Source organism: Neophocaena asiaeorientalis, unplaced genomic scaffold (genome assembly GCF_003031525.2).
Source record: "Neophocaena asiaeorientalis asiaeorientalis breed wild unplaced genomic scaffold, Neophocaena_asiaeorientalis_V1.1 scaffold130, whole genome shotgun sequence".
NCBI lineage: Eukaryota > Metazoa > Chordata > Mammalia > Artiodactyla > Phocoenidae > Neophocaena > Neophocaena asiaeorientalis.
This window is the reverse complement of record NW_020173397.1, coordinates 11,036,172-11,061,117: the sequence shown is the minus strand read 5'-3', so window position 1 is coordinate 11,061,117 and position 24,946 is coordinate 11,036,172. Positions and strand designations below refer to the sequence as shown.

General features: G+C 39.6%; 1 protein-coding gene across 8 annotated transcripts in view; it reads left to right on the top strand.

Annotated features, from left to right (window-relative positions):
* Positions 1-24,946, top strand: part of MITF (melanocyte inducing transcription factor) — a 226,408-nt gene that overhangs the window by 180,013 nt on the left and 21,449 nt on the right. For 6 of the 8 annotated variants that reach the window (XM_024747051.1, XM_024747049.1, XM_024747050.1 and 3 more), the window contains exons 3-5: positions 14,611-14,838; positions 15,881-15,964; positions 18,077-18,172. In XM_024747051.1, the coding sequence (XP_024602819.1) occupies positions 14,611-14,838; positions 15,881-15,964; positions 18,077-18,172 (408 nt within the window). The remainder of the gene's footprint in view (positions 1-14,610; positions 14,839-15,880; positions 15,965-18,076; positions 18,173-24,946) is intronic. The other 2 variants (XM_024747055.1, XM_024747054.1) reach the window with 1 other exon arrangement.

Here is a 24,946-nt window from a genome sequence, read left to right as displayed (position 1 = left end):
CTCCCCCAACACATCCCCCGCCTACCCCCAAAAAAGGAAGAAAGTAAGAAGAAGCATCAACCCTTAAACTACTCAAAGTCCTGAGGCAGCTTTCACATAACAGATGTTCACATTGACTTCTCTTTTGTAAAGTTCTGTCTTCATTGGCCCACTGCTGGCCTGAGGGCTCCTTCTGTTTGCTTAGGAATCGGGTCATGCTTTGGATTTAATGCCTAGTGTCCACCCAGGTGATCATCATATATTAAGGAGAGACTATTTATAATGAAAGTGTGAAAACAAGTACTCAGGAGAAAAACATATTACAAAGGGTCTCTACAGTTTCACAATCAGCAATACTATGCTGAAATATAAATTCTACAGATAACTCATAACATGGTAGTATTTAGTGTAGTGGTTGGGAGCCAGCCTCAGCTTTCTCATCCCTAAAATGGGAATAATAACAGCCCTTACTTCATAGGTGGTAGTGAAGATTAAATGAGCAAATCCATTGAAAACTTTTAGGAAAACTACCTGGTAGTTTTCCTAAACTGGTATATGAGTTCTCAGTAATTACTTCATTTTCACTTTTTAATTATTTTTCTTCTTTATGAGAAACCCCAGTATGTTCCCATATTCTTATGTCTTTCAGAGTTCCCATTTCTGTTCTCAAAAGAAGTATTTTGTCCCTTTCCTCTTCACACATTTTATCCATTATTTTTGTCACACAAAGAAATCCACATGGGACTATCTCAGTTACATATATTGATATTGTATAGGTGTGCCCTACCTGTTTTACATTTTTTATAGATTTGCAGCAAATTTTAAATCCCTCTGAGAATTTGCTTTGTAGAGTGTGATAAATCTTTTTTTTTGTAAATGAACAGTTTCTTTTTAGTGAGGAAAACCAAAAGCAAAACTCCTCCTAAATGTCTTCATCAGCTCAATTTCAGATGACTGTACTTTTTTCTGTGACATAAATTTAAATCATCAGCCACTTTGTCTGAAAGAGGTTGTACTGATTCTGATCCAAAAAGGTCCATATGAATTCAGTTTTGTACCCTCTGCACAAGTTAATAAATATTTCAGGGCTTCCCTGGTGGCGCAGTGGTTAAGAATCTGCCTGCCGACGCTGGCGACATGGGTTCAATCCCTGTCCCAGGAAGATCCCACATGCTGTGGAGCACCTAAGCCCGTACGCCACAACTACTGAACCTGTGCTCTAGAGCCCACGAGCCACAACTACTGAGACCGTGTGCCACAACTCTGAAGCCCACATGCCTAGAGCCCGTGCTCCCAAACAAGAGAAACCACAACAATGAGAAGCCCGCGCACCGCAACGAAGAGTAGCCCTTGCTCGCCACAACTAGAGAAAGCCTGAGCACAGTAATGAAGACCCAACACAGCCAAAAATAAAAACAAATAAATAAATAAATTTATTTTTAAAATAAATAAATAAATAAACATTTCATTTGAAGCTAAACTACACACTCCTGATTCTATCAGTGAGAACACTACATGGGCAGATCCAACTTACTTTGTTAACAAAATGTTTCTCTGAGAGGCGCTCAGGCTGACAGTACAGAGGAATGACCTGGAGCATATTGAATACAGCGATCAGTTCATGCAACATAAAGTCAGCTCCTTTAGAGGAAAGCTTCAGGCAAAGACCGAGAACAGTGAACAAAAAAGCAGACATTTATGCTTGTGGTAGGTTATTAGATTTACCAAGTGCTTACTTAGTAAATATGCTACCATAGGACTTTTCTTTTTATAGAAAAAGAAGATAGAAAATGAATATAAATGAAGTATCTAGAATGTAAATGTCTATGCACTGTATGAATGTGGATAGGTTGTTTCAAACTTAAATAAAATCAGAGAGAATAATATAATGAGCCCCTCATATACTCATCACCAAACTTCAACAGTTATCAACTCATGGCTCATCTTGTTTCCTGTATATACCTCCCTCTTACCTGCAAATTCTACATGTAATTTCATCTTTAAATGTTTCAATATGTTAGACCTCCTCCTAGAAAAATGCAGAGTCAAAAGTTTGCATACAATTTTCAGGAGTTTCCACTTTCCCTAAGGCCCAGATTAAGAATAAGTAGCTGAGCTAGCTCCTTTGGAAGTGGGAGAGAAAAAAGATTTCGCCAAGTCTTCTGTATGATACTCCAGCTAACAAGTGTCCCATGCTCTATGATTCTTGTTTCTCCCCATTTACTCTTATCTTTGGCATCCATCTGTGATATTTGAGTCAGCCAAAGAGAAAAAGATAAAAGGATACCGAAAGAGGCTGAACTGCCCCCCTCCTTTTTGCCCTCTCCACTCCTTCAAGGTGACCTTTTTTTTTTTGAGATGGATGAGCTAAATGATGTAACAATGACCTACTTGGATGTGAAAACAAAAAAATCCAGGACTAACAATAATAGAGAGCATTATTAATTTATTGAGCATTTACTACATACTAAGTACTTTTCATGCATTCTGTCACTTAAACTAATCAACAAGATGAGCAACTACTAGGTAAGTAGTATCCATGATCCCATTTTACAGATAAAAAACTGAGGTTCAAAGCATTTAAGCAACTCGCTTAGGATTTGAGGTCAGATCTCTCTGAAATTCTAGCCAGATACTAACAAGACAAGGCTGCCTCTCCCCATTGCACTCTGACAGTTGGCCGTACACTTAGCTTATGTGTTCCAAGCAGGTATACATGGGATATTTTACAACACTGTGCATCATTTATAGTTACTTCTTGGTGTTGGTGTGAGACATTTCAGAGCATTGTGTAAGAAAGTCCTTTAACATATGTGCTATTCTTAAATTAGTTTTGATGGAAGCTAAGGAGCCAGAGACAAGAGCTAGTAGCATATATCTCATATCCAACTGCATCTTAATATTTGAGGCCAAGGCATCAGCAGCTCTCATATATGTAGCTACGGGAGCCTCCTAATTGTTTCTCCTGTGTCCACCGTTCTTTCCCATCAACATCAATCCCAGAGTGACATTTTACAAATGTTCATCAGGTCTTGTCACTTCTCTGCTTGAAACCTCCCAAAGGCTTCTTATAAGCAGCAGAGAAGAAAAATCACATTCCTTTCTGTGGCCTACAGAGCTCTATAATATCCGGTCCTGACCATATCTCTCAGTTTATGTACTGACCTGGTCACTGCTCCAGCCCCGCTGGCTGGGTTATTGATGTCATTCTTGTTTTTCAAAGATGCCAACCTGCTTCCGGCTCAGGATTTAAGCTCCTCTGATTCTCAACACACATGGCTTCTTCTCATCATTTGGGTTTCAGCTGGAATGTCCCTACTTCAGAGTAGCCTTCTTTTCTCCCAGTGGCTTTCTTTCTTATCTTTTCTGCATTGCACTTGTGTCACTGTATGAAGTTCTTTCTTTGTTGATTTGTTGCCATCGTGTTTGTCTCTGCTTCCCCAACTTCAGTATGGCTTTTGCAGGCTCAAGAACTCTGCTTTAGTGGCTGCTGTATCCTCATTGCTTCCATAAGTGCTGGTTAAATGAATGGCTGGGTTGTTCAGTGGGGTAGTTACGATGTACCTGCATGTAAAACTCTCAGTCAGAAAGTGCTTGTGAGCTGTTAGTGTTATTGTTGGAATTGTTAATTCCAGACTGGAATTTCTTTATCACATAATCTATACAACAAGTTTTAGGAATTGCCCAAGACAATGCATTTCCTCAAGAATCAGGAGGACCCCTCAGTCTCATGATCTAGGCCCTAAAGTCTGTGTTATTATGAGGTGGCTGCTTTTGCCAGTTTTCAGCTCATGTGGACTTGACCTTCAAACCAGCAGCATTCAGCTCTCATTTCTGACTGACCTTTTACTTAGGCCCAGGGCAATGTTTTCATCTCTGACAAACTTGACCACTGCTAGTTTCTTAAGAGTGTCTGTCCTTATGAAAAGGGATTTTGCTGCCTGTGTCATAATGATCTCTAATACCCGATAAACTGCAAACAATAGGGGCATTTTGGGGGGATGCTGAAACAAAAAGGCGTCTGCAATTCTGAGGCAGTGCTAAACTGGGGCACATAAAAAAGTTATAGCACGTGGAATGCTGCACTCGCAGCTCCCATCAGGAGGGGGGAGAACTCGACGGTCCTTACAATGAGCTATTATTTTAAGGGCACCATGGAACCACGTAATTGCAGCCCTTTATAAAACCATAAGAATGTGTCAAACATTGTACGAACTCAAACTGTCTGGGCATGAATGTTAGACCAAAAATTTAATAAATAAAGAGGTCTTCTTAATCTGATCAAGTATTTAAAGAAAAAATTGAAATGAGGCAGATTTCATCATTATATAACAACTTCATGGGTTTATTTGTGGTGTTCAAAATGTTCAGTAGAGGAATTCTGCCTGTATATATTTTTGTTTGTCCAGATCCACAGACTTTAATTTTTGTGGAATTTGTAGATTAAAAAAAAATTACAAAATTAGTGCCATATACATTATAGAAAATATTAAAAAGAACCAATGAGGTAGCAGCCACCTATAATTTAATCATTCTGAGACAGTCATGGAGATTTTTGATGAATGATTTGTAACTGTTTTGTGTGTGTGTGTGTATGCCTATGTGTAAACAACATTTTTAAGTCAGTTAACCTGCTTTGTGTTCCTACTTACATGATGAAGTTTCCCCCTCATTTAAGAGTTTTATAAAATATGGACTTCATTCACTGTATTGTATCCATCTATATGGGGGCAATTCCCCTCCCCACCCCAAGGACATTTGTAATGTTGGAGATATTTTTGCTTGTCAGAGCTGGCATTGGGGGGAAGGCGCTACTGGCATCTACTGGGCAGAAACCAAGGATGCTGCTAAGTATCCTATAATACACATGCAACCCCACAACAAAGAAGTACCTGGCCATAGGGTCAGTCATGCTGAGATAGAGGAACCTTGAACTTATATGGCTCCTTCATAATTAATTGAATGCATTGCTTTCTATTAGATATTTGTTTCCGATATTTTGTTATTAGAGATTAATGGTTGGCACACTTTCTGTAAAGAGCCAGATAGTAAATATTTTAGGCTTTGGAGATTATAAGGTCTATTACTCAACTCTGCTCTAGTATTGTAATAGCTTGAAAGCAGTCGTATACTATATGTAAATGAATGGGTGTGGCTGTGTCCCAATAAAACTTCATTTACAAAAATAGGCGGTGGGCACTAGGGTAGTAATTTGTCCACTTCTGTTTTAGGCAATGCTCTGATGTACCTCTGTGTTCTTAAGTCTTTGCCCTTAGATCTGATGATTTCCTTAGAAAAAGTTCTTGAAAGTGTGAATTATTGGATGAACATGTATGTACCTTTTAAAAGTTTATATCAATTTATTTTTTTTCTCACTCACATCATATGAGATTGTTTATTTAGTGAGGCTTATTCTGATCCCACTTATGCCACCATCATTCCGTCAGATTTGGAACTACCTCCTGGAATGTGGAGTGTGAAAGGTAAAGCAGGGTTTGGCAATTTAAATGCCTTCAGGAGTCAGGCAGATTAATGAGTAAATCAGGCCAGTTATCAGTGTCAGAATAAGGAGTGGTAGGAATGTAGCAAAATGAGGAACAAGTGTTCCTTCAAAAGAGGGAAGCTGCTTCTCAACCCTGCCCCTTGCTGGCCCGCTAGAAGGTGGTTCATTGTTGCCAGATCTTCTATTTTATCCAGAGAAACCAGAAATCCAAATTTTTGTATGATAACTCTAGTTTTTAATTAAATACTCTGTAGGCAATAAGCCATATCTGTGGACTGTGCCCATAGGCCACCAGCTTGAGGACTTCTGCTTTAACTGTGACTTATCAAGGGGTCTACAGTTTAGAGATGGAGACAGATCTCCAGGATCCTGGCACTAAGCATCGTGGATGAGAGCTATAAGAGTTGGCAACCTTTGGGTCTGCCCTCATAGAAAAGGAAGCTTTATAACTCAGATTAGGGAGGTGCACTGTGAATCAACGGCCTGGCTCGGAGATATTACCTCCAGAGATTTCTGAATTAGTTAGGAAGAGTGAGGGTCTACCACTTCTCCATCTCCTCAGGACACTTCTGGAGGCTTCAGGATCCTAGCCTCCAACCTGTACAAGGCCCTACACAATCTGACCTTTTGTCCTTAGTTTCTAGTCTCCCCACTCCTTCATGTATTTCAGCCACACTGCCTTCATTCAGTCACTGATTATCCAAATGTTTGCTGAGCCCCTACTCTGTGCCAGGCCATGTGCTGGACAAAGTAGAGCAAGGTATGTATGGGGATGGAGAGCACTGGCAGGGTGGGAGTTGGGGTCTCTAAGTTCTTAGGATGGTTGTGGGAGATAAGGTCAGAGAGGTCATGACCCCAGGGTGGAGGGGGAAGGGGGCACATTAGGCTGGAGTCTTCAAAGTTTGCTGTGCATAAGAATCTATCTGGAGAACTTGTTAAAACATAGATTTCTGATCCTCACCCAGAGATTCTGATTCGTTAGCTCTGAGATGGGGCCCAAGAATATGCATTTCTAACAAGCCCCATAGGTAGTTCTGGTTTAGGGACCTGTAGGCCATTGTAAGTAGTTTGTTTTCTCTCAGACATAAATAGGGAGCCATTACAGAGGGGTTCTTTTTGCAGATGAGTGACATAATCTGACATATTTTACAAGGATCACACAGTGTATTGAACACAGGGTGCAAAAGAGCACAGACAGAAGTAGCTGGAAGAGTCAAGAGGCTTTCAGTCATCCAAGTGAGAAATCGTGGTGGCCCGGATCAAGTGGTAACAGTAGAGATGGTGAAAAATAGTTAAATTCGGGATATATTCTGAAAAGGAAGCCAGTACTTCTTGATGGAGTAGATGTGGGGTGTGAAGGAAAGAAATGAATCAAAGATGACCAAGGTTTTGGAAATGAGCAACAAGGTTGAACGAGATGAAGGTCATTTTTTTGGTAATTTCATATGTTTCAGCCTAATGGAAGAATGGGGGTACCATCTGCTACGATGGAGAAGACCATAGGGGGAAGAGGAAGGTGGACACTTTAAGTTTGAGATGTCTGCAGTCCTCCCAATGGAATAAGCAGGTGGAGCTGAGTGTGGAGTTCAGGACATCTAAACAGAGTGTTTAAATCCAGTGTTTAAATTAGGTCACCAGGGCTGTGCGTGCAGAGAGAGGAAATCAAGCTCTGAGCCTTGAGGCGTTCTGACATTTACGAGGGAGAGAAGAGGAGAAAACTCACAAAGGCCACTGAGAAAGAGGCAGGAAGAAAACCAGGCGAGTGCGGTCAAGAAGCAGCCAAGGAAAGAATGTGTGTGAAGAGCCTCCTTGCAGTTCCCTGAGCATGGGAGGCTTCCTCACACCTGAGGACTTTTGTACTTTGCTGGGTTTCTCTTGCCACCCATCTGCCTGGCTCATTTTCTTCCCCAACTTCAGGTCTGTGCTTAAATGTCGTCTTCTGGGTGAGCCTTGCCCCAAACAGCCTGTGTAAGATGAAGACAGTTGCCTGGCATCTGGTTGGTACTCAGACAGTATTTGGTGAATGAATGTGAAGATATAAGTCTTTTGATCGGGGCAGAAGTCCAGGTGTAAACGTGTTAAAGCCTTGCACTCAAGGTGTGGTGTGGTTTGTGGACCAGCAGGGTGGGCATCCCCTGGGAGCTTATTGGAAATGCAGGACCTTAGGCCGCACCCCAGACCTACAGATTCACACAGCACTTAACAAGATCCCAGATGATTTATATAGACATTAAGGCTCGCACCCAGTCCTGTATTTAGTTCTTTTTGTATTTGGTAAGAGGACGACTGGGTATACTCTCTGACGGTAACAACTCAAGATAAGAGGTTAAAACTATGAAAATCCAGAGTCCATAGTTCCTTCTGTATTCAATCAGTTGTCGTCATATGATCTTTAAAAATTGTGAGGAGAGGCTTTCAAGAATACTTTGTAGCCTAGCCAAGTGATTTCTTAGTTTTATTTTGAATTGACCTAGGCTAGGAATGAACATATAAAATGCACAGCATCAGGTACATGGTAGACAATTTTGAGTGAATGAATGCTAATTGTTTTCTGTGTTTTAAAAAATCTTGGTACTTATGACATATCATAAGTAGGAGGTAATAAGCATATCCTGTGTTCTTATGCCCAGTTATATGGAAAAGCAACTATAAAATTATTTATACATATACTATTTCTCTTTAGAAAAACCACCTCATTCTTCAAACCTTGCTAAAGCTTCAACATAATAGGAAAGCTGAATTCTAGATTGGTAAAACTTTCTTACAGAGCACTGGTTGACATTTTCTGTAAACAGTAGATATTTTAGGCTCTGGGGGCCACATGGGCTCTGATGCTGTAGTGTGGGCTCAGCGTGGACAACATGTAAACGAATGGACGGGGCTGTGTGCCAGGAAGCTTTATTTATGCACACTGAAATTTGGATTTCATAGGATTCTCATGTATCATGAGATATCATTCTGCTTTTGATGGTTTTCAACCATTGAAAAATATAAAATCTATTCTTAGTTTCTAGGCCATACAAAAACAGGGAACAGGCCTGATTGGGCAGGTGGGCAGATCCCTGTGATAGAGAAAAGGACCTGGGCATATCAACCTTGGTCACTTCTGATTTTCTTTTATTTAAGTACTCATTGTTTTTGCTTTTTGTTTGCATATGACTTTTTAAAATTGAAGTATAGTTGATTTACAATGCTGTATTAGTTTCAGTTGTACAGCAAAGTGATTATTATACATATGTATATATCTGTTCTTTTTCAGATTCTTTTCCAGTATAGGTTATTACAAGATATTGACTATAGTTCCCTATGCTGTACAGTAGGACCTTGTTGTTTACCTGTTTCATATATAGCAGTGTGTATCTGTTAATCCCAAACTCCTAATTTTTCCCCTCCCACCCCTGCTTTTCCCTTTGGAAAACCATAAGTTTGTCTTCTATGTCTGAGAGTCTGTTTTCTTTTTTGTAAATATGCTCATTTGTATCATTTTTTTAGATTCCGCATACAAGTGATATCATATGGTATTTGTCTTTCTCTGCCTGACTTACTTTACTTAGTATGATCAACTCTAGGTCCATCCATGTTGCTACCTATGGCATTATTTTATTCTTTTTAATGCCTGAGTAATAGTCCATTGTGTATATATACAACATCTTCTTTATCCATTCATCTGTTGATGGACATTTAAGTTCCTTCCATGTCTTGACAATTGTAAATAGCGCTGCTGTGAACATAGAGGTACATGTATCTTTTCAAATTAGAGTTTTCGTCTTTTATGGATATATGCCCAGGAGTGGGATTGCTGGATCATACGGCAACTCTACTGTTAGTTTTTTGAGAAACCTCCATACTGTTCTCCATAGTGTCTACACCAATTTACATTCCCACCAAAAGTATAGGAGGGTTCCTTTTCTACACACCCTCTTCCAGCATTTATTATTTGTCTGCATATGATTTTGATTCTTCTGTCTTAGGTCAGGATTCGTATTCTTGTTGTCCTTCTTTTTTGCTAGGGAGACCTTTGTACAGGTTGTACAGCAAACACGACTGAGTGAGAACATGTGTTCTGGACTGGTGTTTTCTTTCGTGGTAGTGTTATAATTGTGGGACTGAAAAGAATCTTGGCACCTCTCAGATGTGACCCTGGGCAAGACTTTGCTCAAATTATTTCAGAAAGCTAGCTTCCTTTGTTTCACCATTTTCTCAGGGATGGCGATTGCATCATTGACCATCTCTGTACATAGTCCTTTAAAAAACAGTATGAAAAGAATAGTGGTTTGGGCGTGGTAGTGGATAACAATTGATTGAATTATAATCCTTTTACTATTTCTTCAACTTACTGAGCAAAAGAACACATTCTCTCTCTAAACACAAAATGAGAAATCTAAATACTTTGTTGACTTGTTAAAAAAGTAAAATCAATTCTAAACTAAAAGGATCATGGGAATCCTCGCTTAATTTTATTTTTATTCTGGTTTACAAATAGTAGAGGGAATAGAAGGACAGTGAACATCAGGTGGGGATATTTTTTCCTGCAGTGAATTCTTTTGTCAGCCAATTTGATAGTATCGGCAGGCACCATCTTACACTGATGTGCTCCAGGATCTCTTTAGAATGAAACTGCTGGAAAATAACCTGTCAGTGTCACCTGGGAAGTGGCGAAGCTAAACTGTGACAATTAGAATGTGATTTATTCCAGTTCTTTTGCTATCAATTCAGGATCTGAATGAAGAAAGGAAAAAGGGCAAGGAGATAGTAGTAGTAATAAAGGAAGAAAAGTTTCAAAGCCAGTGGATTTTTGCCCTTGATCCAGATAGCTAACATACTTTATTTATGTGAAATATAAGTTACGTCAATAAAATACTGTATTTTGATAGAGTAAGAAGTATTCCAGCTTTATTTTGTGGTCTGGGCTTCTAGTGCTCAGCAATACCCAACTTTTGGTATCCGAATTCTGTGGTATAGTTGGTTTCAAGGTCAAAAACATGAAAAAATTATTAGGAAATCATGCAGATATTTAACACCACATATGTTTTCAGTGGCATGCTTGTTTGGCTATTTAAAAATTAATGAAAGGGAAATCACTCACTAAAAAGCTATGATTTAGGATGGCTGAACACAGAACCTTATATTTATGTGGCTTTGAAAATATTCCGAGGACTGTAGTATAGAGCCTCATAATAATGTTATGAGAAGTTAGGGCAGTTAGTGCTTCCTTCCAGCATCTTCTGGATATGAGGGAAGCAACACACCCAGAGGTTGTGTCACACACCACCACCACACGGTGGGGGTGGCATGGCTAGGATGGGGTGGAGATAATGCAACAGTACTAACTGTTCCAGATCAGTGCTTCTCAAAGTGTCTCAGAGAGCCCTGGGGGTCTCCAAGACTCCTGTAGTTCTGTCAGGTCAAAACTACTTTCATAATAATACCGAGAGGTTATTTTCCTTTTTTCATGCTCATCTCTCACATACAGTACTATGCCATTTCATATTAGGGACTTGAGCATCTGTGGATTTTGCTGTCTGAAGGGGTCCTGAAACCCATCCCCATGGATTCTGAGGGATATCTATATACAGAAGAGTTTTACAGAGGCTACATGATGTGTTAAAATGTCATTGTTCTAATGGCCAGTGGACTATGTGCTAGTGGATAATCTTATGTTTTAAAAATCTCTTAGTTTTAATTCCTAAGATGAGAAATATGGATAGATACAACCTGCATAAACACAAGAAATTAAAACAGTCTAAAAGGGTCCTAGGACAAAAAAGAAAGTTTGAGAATTGCTGTTTGAGATAGGTTGCTAAGCCTGGTAGAGGTGTGATTTCATTTAATACTGAAAACACCTCTAAGAGGCAGGTTCTCTTGTCATTCCCATTGAGCACATGATGTGATGAAGGCCTGGAAAGGTTAATGGCTTGCAGAAGGTCATAAAAGTAGTAAGCTGCAAAGTCTGAATTTGAACCCAGGTTTCAACTTCTTAATTCTTCTGTTGACTGTGCTGTCAGGCATGATATCCCTGTCAGAGAAGCACCAGGAGTGCTTGGATTTGATGCTAAGTTCTCAGAAGAGGAACTAACTTCTTAAAACCTAGGCCATCCCCCCCCGCAGGGAATGTAGATAGGAAGATTCTCCTGTGGGCATTATAGAGCAGAGACCACATTCTACTGGCTTGTGGGCTGAGTCCAGCCGACAGATTTGTTTGATTTGTCTTCTACAATATGAAAAATCAAACAATTTGGTGTCATTTTTGTAATCTGGGAGATTTCATTTAAAAAACAAGTTCAGATTGCCAACTAAATTGAAAAATTGGAAGGTCTAGCTAGACTGGAATAGTTTTCCCATATGGCCACAATCAGTTGCAGATTATGTTAGCTCTTCCTTTTAGATGAAATATCCACCCTCTAGTTTGCCCCAGGCCTCACCACTCCCTATTGCACACCACAGATCATGACCTCATTTATGTTACCTGTTTTAGGTGTTTGGAGTGGAGACATCTGGGTATGTTCCGTCTTCTCCATACTGTTTATAGCCAATCTGTTCTCAACTTACTTAAAAAGACACTGACAGTAAAACGGCAAAAATACATCCCACTCTGACTACCCCAACCTGGTTGTAGTAAAGACCTCACTGACAATGCCAAATAGAGAACAAGTTGCTTTTTTCCTTACTGAAGCTTAAAATTCTGATTCATTAAAAATAAGGATCTGCCAGTGAATTAACATTTATTTTTAAACGTGCAGCCCCTTATGTTTAAAGTGTAATCGTGAAATAAGCACATTACACCCATTGCCCTCATTTTATGTTTATTTTAGAAATGTCTATTGTCCTCATCATTATCGTGTCTGGACCCTTTATGAAACTTAAAATGTCTCTGTGAACCTCTGTGTGCATGTTAGGTCAGTCATTTGAAACAATTTGAGGTTGTCAACTAAAGGACTTCATTATCCTGGGCATTTGGATGGAATTATTGAATTTCAAATTCTTGTGCTTAAAGTATCTCGCCAATTCAGTAGTGCATATCAACCGTTATCATAATTTTTAGATATATATTTGTTTGCCTTTTATCTTCCTTTGCTTCCCCCCAGACTCTCAGGGTCATAAACCTGGCAATTACGTCTACTTGCTCACAGTGTGTATTCTGTGCCTTGCACAGTGTTTAGCACATAATAACAGTAAATAGTGGAATGAATAAGGAAATCTGTAAATGCATCAGTTGTGTCTATGATAACTCTTATTCTTCTCTGGCCCCAAGAATTATATTAAAAGATTTTTTAGTGAAAATTTTTATGCTTCCTAATTTGAGGATTAAATTGGAGAGATGTGTATTTCTTATTTTCCATATAAATATATATCCAAAACTGCCTCTGTATGTATGTATTTTTCCTTTTCTATTTAGAATAGCTCCCCCTCTTCCTGATGCAAGGTCAGTAGGAAATTTATATATCTGTCCAGTTAAGAATAAGATGCACATTGAGACCAGGATGCAAGATGAGGCTGTTGAACTTGAAAGTTCATCAGCGACTCCCCCATACTAAAAGACACTCTTTCTGCATTTGGAAGGGCTGAGTTATTCGGCCATTAGAAGAGTCTCATGTGTAGCTTTTAGGCAATGTTCTCCAAAGGGGGCATCTAGCTTTTAACCTATTGCTGAAAGAGAAATACCATTGTCTATTAATACTACTGGAACTAAAGATGAATAGTGAATTGGCCTTGATCTGACAGTGAGTTTGACTTTGATAGCTCATCCCTTAAAAAGGTTCTTTTATATTTATGAAAAAATAGTATGACGTCAAGCTGGGTGGGGTGCAGGGGGGTTGATATCAATATTTAAGAGCAAACTCGTAGGGCTTCCAAAAAAAAGCTCTTTGTGTGAACTTTTTTTTTTTACATGCATAACTAATTAGCTTAGGTTATTATAAGCAGGGCTGCTGTGATAAAGTTTCCGGTGGTGTCTCGGGATACCTTGTTTATAGTACTTTCTCTATGCCAGTCTACGAATCGGAGTTGCAGAAAGTAGAGGGAGCGAATAGTCTACCGTTATTTGTTGGATTGGGGCCACCTAAAACGTGGTTATGCTGGAAATGCTAGAATATAATCACTATCAGGTGAGCTTTATTCTTATATTTAGTCTCTGAAATGTAATCAATAAATTGAGCGTTTCACCTTTTCATGTTATTGTAGTAGACACAGTTTTCAATAAGTACATGTCTTCCCGTTTAATGCTGTTTATTGTTTGATACCATAATCAGTAATTCAATGCAGTTTTGAATAAAGTAAATATTAGTAGGATTTTTTTTCCCCTGGTGCATGGCTGTGCTCTCTCCATGAGCTCCTGTTCATGGCTCTAAGATTAAAGTGTGTTTATCAAGGAAAAAGTGACTAAATTGAGTATCATTGATTTTTTTTTTAGAGTTCTTATTCTCTATTAATGTCTATAAGAAAGAAGGGAAAAATAATGTTGGTGGCTTAATATTCATGCCTTCAAAAACACATACATAGAAGTGCTATGTGTTTGAAAGAAACTGCTTAATGGGGAATTGCTTTTTATGTTGAGTTTAAGATCTTAATTAAAATGTTGAACAATCATGTCCAAATGCAAGTGGGAGGAACTGATCCACAACCAGTTGATTTAATCATCCGAATGTTTCTGTTTCCGTTCTACAACCGCTTTATAGTTGTTCCTTAAGGAGGGTTTTTTGTGTTTTTTTAAAACAGAAAGCGGTTCTGTTTGCCAAGGAAAACTGAAATGAATCAAGTTATGCGCCTTCTTCTAGATTGTTGTTTTGATCTTAACAAACTCTTTCAGGTGTGTTGGGGAAATTTTTGCCCTACAGATAGTGGCAAATTTTTAGTCATCAGACATGAAAAGAAGGGCACAAGGTTTTAAAGAGATGATGGACCGCCAGTTAGCAGGGAAATAGGGCAGAGTACTACCCCAAATCCTAAGGGTTAGCCTTGAAACTTCAGTAGTATCAAAATCCATCAGCACGGTGCCTGGTACCTAACAGGGGCTTAATAATCTATTCTCTTGGTGGACTGGCCCGTCTCATGCTTGTGCCTGAAAGAAGAGCTGTCCGAAACTCACCAATAACAGCGCTCTCTTCTCTTCCCTCCGTGGCTATGTTCAGGTGCAGACCCACCTCGAAAACCCCACCAAGTACCACATACAGCAAGCCCAAAGGCAGCAGGTAAAGCAGTACCTTTCTACCACTTTAGCAAATAAACATGCCAACCAAGTCCTGAGCTTGCCATGTCCAAACCAGCCTGGCGATCATGTCATGCCACCAGTGCCCGGGAGCAGCGCACCCAACAGCCCCATGGCTATGCTTACACTTAACTCCAACTGTGAAAAAGAGGTAATTCATGTCTCCTCCCCTCTCCTTTTTCTTACACTGAATGACTGTCTGTTGGATCTCCCTCCCGCACTTGACCGTGGACTCCAGTCTGTCCGCGTGGCCACCTTCGCTGGCCATTGTCCCCGATTCCCCATTCTAGCTGTCACCCTCCAGCCTCTTCTCCCTGTCACCACCCCCGGGTTATTGGGTTATGGCTCCTGGCAGGGGACCTGGCCCCCTCAGAGCAGAACCCAGACGCGAGGATACTTTTTCTTCCACCCCGTTTCTGCTTCGTTAGCTGAGTGTTCTCTTCCATTCCTTTCCGTTTACGGAGCAGTGAAAATGCAAGGAGAGAGGGAAAGGTGGAAAAGGGAGAGTAAAAATAGAAAAGGTGTTGGACAGGCGGTTTAGAAGTTCCGCTTGCTGTGAACGTCTGGGATGTTATTTTTATTGCTCCCTGAGTTGGAAAGGAAAAAAAAAAAGCACAGAGTGTGCATGGCTGGATTGGAAGAATATAGCACATGAAAATCTAACAGAAAAGCAAAGATTTCCTTGCTGGGTGAATTCGGTTTCCTAATAAAATTGCCACTGCTGGTGAAATCTGCTTTTTGTAAAGGCTGGGTTGGAGACAAGACTCAAATGTACCTCAAGCTAATTATTGCATCAAAATTTGAAGCATACCTAACAGGAGGGTTGTGATTTAATATGTTATTTCCAAATATGAGACGATGAGCTTCATTTTAGTGGATTTTGTCCTCTGAAATGTTCATGTGATTCAGAGGTGACTCTTCTGAAGTTTGGTTGATTTTAATTTCTAGAGGGACTAAGTCTTCTCCCTTTTGCCCAAACCAACCATCTTATTCTTCTCTGTCCATGTTTGTCATCTGTCAAGCTGATTTGCTGGAAGAAGTTCTTCCTTCATTATTTTGTTTCTCGGTCAGGTTACACTTTATCAGAAAGCTTAGTTCATCTTGTTGCCGCTCCATCAGCCTCATGTGAATATGTCATTGAAAAGTCATTTGCAAATCCAGATCATAGGCTGATTTTGCTTGTGTTTTTGCAGGGATTTTATAAGTTTGAAGAACAAAACAGGGCGGAGAGCGAATGCCCAAGTATGAACACGCATTTACGAGCGTCGTGCATGCAGGTACTGAATGACTCAGCAGCCCAAAGATGTAACGCTCTGTAATGAGGATCTATATTTGTGGCTAATCACACTTTCCTGATGACTTAAGGGTTTTTTTTTCCCCCATTGATTTTTTTTTTTTTAATTGAGGAAGCTATGAACAGAACTATTTTCTTCATAATGTCTCATGATTAAAAAATTACTAGGGAAATGATACTTAAAATGCATTTTTCCCTGAGTTGCTGTAAGTCATTAAACTGCTTAAAATACATAAATTTTAATAAAATAGAATGTAAACTGCTGTACTTCATTTAGATAGCATCATCAAAATATGCTGTACAAATTTATAGGTTAGCAACTTTGACAGGATATTTGTAAAACCAAGATGTGTGTGTGTGTGAGATCTATATATTGTTTTATAAAATGGAATCTCATGGAAAATATATTTTGAAATTTTATTCATTTAATGATAAATCATGGATATTTTCCCAAATAATGAAAAGTTCTTCTATGACATCCTACTTAATGGCTATATAAATCATGCTATACCCATTTATTAATATATTTATGTATTTTTAATGTGTATATACATATATGAGAAAGAAGAATAAGAAACAAAAAAATTCTTATTTTTTTTGCTTTTCTCTACTGCCTTTTATCAACATGTATGACTCTTTTCATAAGAGAAAAAATTCTCTCATAGCAAGCCCACTAAGTTCATTTCCCTAAAAATAAAATAAAAAATTTACGAAGAAAGGTTGCTCATAAGTCTTCTGGCCCATTTTCCAGTTTACCAACTCATTTAGAAAATCATCTCTTAAAAACAAGCAAACGAAACAGGTACAACTGGTGTACCTGGAAAGGAAACAGTGTGCTGACAGTTATTCAAAACTGACCTCCAATTATTCTCAGGGGTCACTTAATGCCACTCATTTTTTGAATGTTTACTGTATTCTTGGCACTGTGAGCACTTTATATGGTTTGTCCTGAAATCTCACAAGAATCCAATAAGGCCATGAGTATTATTACCCCCATTGTACAGATTGGGACACTGAGGCTCTTAAAGATTAAGGGTGTTACCCCAATCCAGAAAGTGGGAGAACCAGGATTCCGGCAAGCCCCATGATGTTGGAGCCCGTCTTCTTTAATTAGAAAATGGCAAAGAGACACAAAGGAGCATCCCTCTGAGTTCTGAGATTTCATTGTGTACTTGTGAAGGACGATTAAGACCCAAGCGTGTGTGCACATGCACACCAAGTAGCTCAAATATATAAGGTGTTTGCGAAGAAATGTTTCCACAGACTTGTCTTTGCAACTGCTGCAATGCACATGTAATCACTGTTGTTTATTATCATAACTAATGTTTTGGTACTACAGGAATAAAATTGATCTAGAGGGAATGTCAGCTCCACGACTGTAATGATAACCTCGTCCTGGTGTACTCCTCTGGGAGTGCCAAGCACGCTGGCAGCTGTACGAGGAGAAACTTATTTTACAAGTCCTTGTAAGATTAGTGCAGGGATACCCAGTGGCCTGGGAGCCACAGTGCCCCACACACCCCTGTGGGAGCAAAGGGCTGAATTGCCATCTGTGGTTTTTTATTCCAAGGAGGGTGTGGGAAAGGTACAGGGCATAGTCTTTAGAGGAGAAAAGGAAAAGGCAGCTGTCATTCAAGATGAAATTTCCTGGTTCATCTTTCTTGTTTAAGGCAGGCAGTTTTGCATAAAAGTTCAGAGCATGGTTCAAACTGTGGCTCTAACCCTTCTCTGAAGTGTGACTTTGGGCAAGTTGCTTCTCATATATCTCACCTGGAAAATTGCTATAATAATAGCACCTACCCTGGTAGGGTTATTGTCAGGACAAATCACCTAGCCCATAAAAAGTCCTGCGCCCAGTGTCTGGCACCTAGTAATCACTCACTAAGTGCTGGTTGCGTATGTCATCCTCATCACCCATTAGTGTTAATGGTCTTCAATAATATTCTTATTTGGGGAGGAAGAGGACAGTTACCTTTTAGAATCTAACTAAAGAATGTTATTGCTTTGGGTCAGGAAAGACCATGGATTTCTTTTTGGGTTGCTTTGCACAGTTTTTGCTTATATCTGTCTGTTTTCCATTGCCTTTTTCCTTCAGATGGATGATGTAATCGATGACATCATTAGCCTAGAATCAAGTTATAATGAAGAAATCCTGGGCCTGATGGATCCCGCCTTGCAAATGGCAAATACGGTATCGGTGATCTTTTTTTCTAAAAGAAAATCTTGTGACATTATTTCCAGTGTTTTCTCCCTTCTCCTGAATTTTCAGTTTATCTTTGCAAGTGATTCACTGAGAAATGTATTGATGATGAGGCAGAGAAGTATCTCAGGATCGCAAATAAATGACTTAGACATCAGAAATTAAGAATTTCTCATGAGTTTATCAGTAACCCCATGATGAAGCTCTGCATTCCCTGGAGTCCAAGTCCACTTTCAGTAGCACGTTAGATCTTCCAGTTGCCTTTGACATGTGATGCCCAACTTAGGACACTGCTGCCAAGGGAAATACTCTGCACTGTGTTATTTACAGTGGTTTTCTAGTTGGCCTGAAAAGTTAATGCACTTTTTAAAGGAGATCCCTTATTATTCACAGGTGATAGAGTGACATTCAAGTTACCCTTCTTCAACAGCAGATTTATTCCAATTTTAGTTAATTAATCAGGGGTCATATTTGCTCTTCTCTGTCACTTATTCCTCTCTGCAGTTTGGAGCCTTGCTTGTAGAGTTCATTTTCTTTCACTCCTTCCATTTTTGTCTTATTTGGTCCTTGCAGGAATTCCTTGGGTCATTGCCCTCCATTTTAGGGTTAGGAAAAGTTAGCTTGTGTTGCCCTAGATTACACATCTCGGATGTGTCAGAGCCAGGACTCCTCGGTACATCTTTGAAGGCCTAGTCCCATCCTTTTCTGTTTTCTATACGAGCAATGCCATGAGACTATCATATTCTTTAGTAATTAGTTTTTAAAAGACTAACTTCCTTGATGGTAAGGGGGTAAAAGGGAGTTGTTATTAATGGGTATAGAGATTCAGATTTGCAAGATGAAAAAGTTCTGGAGATGTGTTGCCCAACAATGTGAACATACCTAACACAATTGAACTGTACACGTATTGGATTGGCCAAAAAGTTTGTTCGGGTTTTCCCAGAAAACCCAAACGAACATTTTGGCCAACCCAATAAAAATAGTTAAGATGGGAAATTTCAGGTCATATGTTTTTTACCCCACATACACACAAAAAAGTTTTAAAGACTAAATTCCAATAGTAAATTTCCTTGGGAAGGGAATGTGGTAGCTCTTACTTATTTATACTGAAATCCCTAGAAAACCAATTTTTTATAGTTAAGTGTTCTTATCTATCTTGATCCAGTCCTTTAAGTCACTTACTTGAAGTCTTGAGGGTTAAGGATGACTCCCCTCGAAACCTCTAATCTTCTTCTGGGATCCTTAGTTTTGTCAATTTACTGTCCATTTAAACCCACCCCCTCATTTTGAAAGAGCTAAATATTCTTTCTGACAAATGTTTCCGTGCCAAACTCTTCCCAACTTCTTTGAGCCCTTGGTGGGCTTCTGTGGAACCCTCTTGCTTCCAACTTTTGCGCATCCCGTGAGGCAGACTGCACTTGTCTCAAAAGAACTTTGCTGATGAGGGTGGTCGTTTTTCCAGTGGCATCAAGTGGATACCTGAGCACACTCAAGAGGACTGTAGAATTGGCATGATTTTTAAAAATTATTCCTTTTTAAATTTTTCCCCAAAGGTGAGGACCTTGGGTGTCACCTGATCCAACCTAGTACTCAATGCGTTAACCTCCTCTTGCATATCCTTTGTATTCCCCACCAAAATATCAGGCATTTGGCTTCTTAAAAGCCTCCAGTGGAAAATATGCACCTACTTACAAGTGAAGCAGTAAAGCACAATGGTTGGGAGTTGAAGATTTATGATCAGACCTGGATTCAAATCCTGAGTCTGCCATTTACTGTCTGACCTGGCACATTACTTTGCTTCTTAAAGCCCTCCATTTCCCCGTCTGTAAAATGGGACTGATCACTGTTTCTACCTCACATGGTCATCTCATAAAGTGTGTACAGCATTTAGCGTTGGAAACATAGCTTGTACTCAACAATATCTAAATTATTAAATGTAATGTATTATAGTTTCAAATAATTTTGATAGCATTTTTTCTGGGTGTTATTCACTCAGCACCTGTAATGTGTGAAACTCTACGTTAGAATAATATCATACTCGATAATGGAAATATTTCTCATAGTGGGTCTCTCTGTGAATTCCACATGTGGGTCCCAGTTTGCCTCATGGAGAACTCGTCCTTGTGACAACCCTTCTGGAGATGTGACCTTTAGGCTGATAACCCACATCTCCTCGGTCAGTCTACATTAGAGTAGACATCCTAGTCTCTCATTATCCGATTGCTCCTGAACTCATTTTAAGATCGATTTAGAATTTATTAAAGACCTCATATGTGACCAGTGCTGGGTAAGGTGCTGTGGATGCAAATGACTCAGGTCTCCTTCCTGGTCTCATTGGGCTTACAAGTTTAGAAGAGGAGACCACTTTAGACCTTGAATGGAGAAGGATAATTCAGAAGCAGAGAGGCCATCTCAGGGGAGTTCCCAGATAGGAACGAACCCCCAGGTAGACTTTAATTAATTCCCAGTCAGGAGAGGAGTAACCTGCAGCCTCGCTCAGGAGTCACTGACTTTGTCCCAGCATGCATTTCTCTTCTGTGTTCCCCCGCACCAGAGCTTTCCCACAACAAACTATTTTAGCATTTTACTACGGGCGGAAAGACTGTAACATAGAGGTTTGGAACACAGACTCTGAGCCAGACATCTGAGTTCAGTACATACTCTGGAGTGAGTTATTTGTCTTCCCTGCCTCACTTTCCTTCTCTGGAAAATGGGGACGATAGTAGCATCTAAAACAATAGAATCCATGTGAAAATTATAAGAGTTAATCTACAAAAAAACATTTAGGACAGTCTTGCCTGACATGCTGTCACTGAATGTTAGTTACTAGCTCTTGTTCATGATAAATTTGGGTTTTAATTGTCAAAATTAAATAACAAAGCCACTACAACTTACTAATGTTTTAATTTTTTTTTCCCCACAGGGAAGTTTAAACTGAATGTCCTTTACATTGGGCATTTTTCCTTTTATTTGATTCTTTGAAATGGTCTATTTCAAGTAAACTACTTTAAAAAATAAAGTGGAAGGAACACTTAGAGAGGAAACTATCCTAAGGGAATTGGAGTCTAGAAATAACTATTCTGAGAGCACAAGGGCTCTCTTGTACCATCACAAACAAAGAATAAAAGTCCCAGTTTACTTGTGCTAACAGTACTCAATTGATATTCAGAGAAGGGGACCATCCAGAGAGAAAAAATAATAACATTTTACAATTATCATTTACTTGGAAAAATATTCATTTTGGTAGAGCACTGAAGAACTTGATTCAGACCAAGTTTAGGGCACATACTCACGTGTGTCTACCTTCTCTTTATTTGTCCTAATTAGGTTGCGGCTTTCATCTGTCCATTGTGTAGCTTGTGCACTGGAAGTGAAATCTTGTCCATCAAGTTAATGTGCTAGATAAAAACCCAGCAAAGACACAATATATCCATGTTAACAGAAGATGCCTCTTCCTCTTCCTTAGCTCCAAAGGTGTTATTTTGACCTAATTTTGATGTTAACCGTGTTTATGAGGGGATTTTTCTAATTCAGACGGGGAACCACAGAATCATTTCTTAAATTTGCATGGCTAGGAGACTCATTTCTAATTAGAAAGCCATATTATTTTAATCAGCCTTCCTCTGAGTGGCTTCAACAAGTCACAGTCATTAATACAAAGAGCATAAGCCATCATTTACAGCAGAGTCTTTCAAACCTTGGTACTATTGACATTTGAGATGGATAATTCTTTGTTATGGAGACTGTCCTGTCCATTGTAGGATGTTTAGCAGAATCCCTGCCTTCTACCCACTGGATGTCATTCGCACCTTGCCATCCCACTGTGACAACCCAAAGTGTCTCTAGATGTTGACAAATGTCCCCTGGGGAAAGGGGCAAAATCATCCCCAATGAAGAAGATTTAGGGTAGTGAGTGGTCACTTTAGCTCTGCAGATCCCCTTATTTCTGTGCTTAGATCTGCATTGCGGTCCAATAAATTGGTGCAGTGGTCAACGGGATGCTTGGCAGTTAACATGGCAGACAGTTTTGTTGATCAAAGTGAAAATTAGCTTGACTGTCCAAAAACTGTAGACTGGGTATACGGTACTTTCCAGAAACCTATATTACTACACATAGCAGTTTGTCAGTCACTTAACAAGCAGGTACTCTGTTTCATCTACTTTTTTTTTTTTTTTTTTTTTTGGGTCTCTCACTGTTGTGGCCTCTCCCGTTGCGGAGCACAGGCTCCGGACGCGCAGGCTCAGCGGCCATGGCTCACGGGCCCAGCCGCTCCACGGCATGTAGGATCTTCCCGGACCGGGGCACGAACCCATGTCCCCTGCATCGGCAGGTGGACTCTCAACCACTGCGCCACCAGGGAAGCCCTGTTTCACCTACTTTTATCTCGTTTACATTTTACAAAACCCTCTGAGATGGGTGATATGATTGCCACTTTTCAAAGAGGGACGTCTCACTTCAGAGAGGTTAATATCATGTAGCAGGTCAATGACAGGCAGGTTCTAACCCGGGTCTCTGACTCCTAAGCCCAGGCGGTAAATGACTGTACTGTGAATTCCTAAATTTGAGTATCCACACTTGGTTAATGAGCACCTGGGCTTTTATTTGCTCAGGTTTAGTTGGAGATTAATTGAAAAGTGCGGTTTCTAATTGGTTATCATCAGCAGGTTGATCCTGCCCCCCAAATACTACAATTAACATGCATTGTGAACCTCCTATCAAAAACCTCCACTCAGACACAGCGAGACTTTCCTTTTTGTAGAGTCAGCAAGATAAGCTACACAAAGTGCCTTTCTGCTCCTGTGCCTGGCTCAGAGTAGGCGCCCACAAAATTAAATTTTCCCCAGCAAAATATTCCAGCAGACTCTCCGCTGCCCACTCCTAACCAGCAAGTATTGGAAAAGCAGCCGAAGCGGGAAATCTTTTAGAGAGCTCTCCAGAGGGTTATCAGCTGTTTTTTCAACTGGAAGTAATGAGGTTTGACCTCAGTGGAGTGCCCGATAACGCGTCTTGTTATAGAGATTTTAATTCATCTCTCTTTTTGGTCAGCACTGCTGTCAGTCCAGGCAATCTTCTCTGCAGTTTTTAACCCCTTCCCAATCCATTCCTTTCTGGGTTTCCCCCACTTGCACCCCACTTGTCCATCCATCTCTCTCCCCCTCTTGGGTTTGTGTCTCTCTCTTCCTGTTTCCATCCTGCCCCTTGTGTCTTTGTCTCTGTCTTATTCCTAGTTTTTGAGTTTTTCACCCTCTTTTTCTGTGAGTCTGCATTTATTAAATATATGTACATATAACATCTTCCTTTACATTGTGGTTAGAAAATATATTCTTGTCCTGGAGGAGCTTATAATAGAAGATATATGTTCAATATAGATCCAGTGATGACTTAGAGGGTTTTTTTTTAAAAAGCTAGTTGCATTTATCACTTGCCTATTGTTTATCTCTAACAAATTATCGTAATAACACAATTACATGCTTTGCATACAATTTGCATATGAAGCATAATACATATGATCTATATTTCTCGAGCTATGGAAACAATTGTTTTTAGCTTGTGGCATTGAATCTGAAGTCACATTCTTGGTTTATTAATACCTGGTAGTTCTTCCCAAATCTAAAATTCCAGGATAGGAGGATGAAGCTTTGGAATCTAGAAGGGTTACCAGATGTCATACCAGCTTTGTAAGTTTTGACTCTCTGACTGTACAGTGCTGTACTGAGACATTTGAGCACCTTTCACTTTGCTGTGTTAAGTTGGACAAGAATAAAACTGAACACACACAGGGCAAGGCTGACCCTGAGAAGGTGACCTATTTCGTATAAAACCACTAAGTGAAATGACAGCTAATAATCAAAGTCACTTTTTTTTTTATCAGTTCCTTAGCTAGATGCCCTTGAAATGTGGTTCAAGGGCATTTTACATTATCACAATGCATTGTTCATATGCATATGTATAGTAAGATATGTGTAATCCATTTTATGTACATGATTTAGATGCTGTCTTCACAAAGGAGCAAAAGACTGAGTGGAGAAGAGAGATGTGCCCTGCTGATCTGTCTGTGCTACCTGCCCCCAACCCCAGTTATATCAGAGCAAATGTCATATTAACGTGTTGGAAAATATCTTATTCTGTGCACAGCCCGCCCCCATCTCTCTAGCTAGGAGTTTAAGTTCATAGAGTATTTATTTAGAAGCCATGGTAGGAATACAATGGCTGATGGCTACCCATGAGGGGAAACACATTTGATTCTACACAATTTCATCTGTATGTTAGTGGTTATTTGAAAGAGTGAAATGTGTTGTATTGTGGTACAGCCTTTACCAGGTACCTCTTGATTACTAAACAGTTTAATCATACTTAAATGTTATCTAAATTTACTTTTCTCAGATTCAGAGTGTATAATCAAGTAAGGGAAGGGCTGAATGACATAAAATCTCACCTGGTAATAATAGTTACAGAAATTATTTAAGTTAAGCTGGAAATGGGAAGTGTCTGCCGTGGAAATAGTGAAGCCACCTATTTCCCAACAATTAATATTTAGAACTTTATTTCAGGGAGTGGCAAGAGGAAATGTCTTGGATCTCTTTCATCTACAAAAACGGGTGCATCAAACTCATGACGGTGAACTAGTTACAGGAAAATGCATATGTTGCAAAGGGAACTCGTTGGGAAAAAAACGGGTTCATTACTTGAAAATATTCAATTCAGAACAAGAGACAAACACTCAGAAGATAGTTTAGGAAAGCTAAATATTTCTTTCAGTCTTT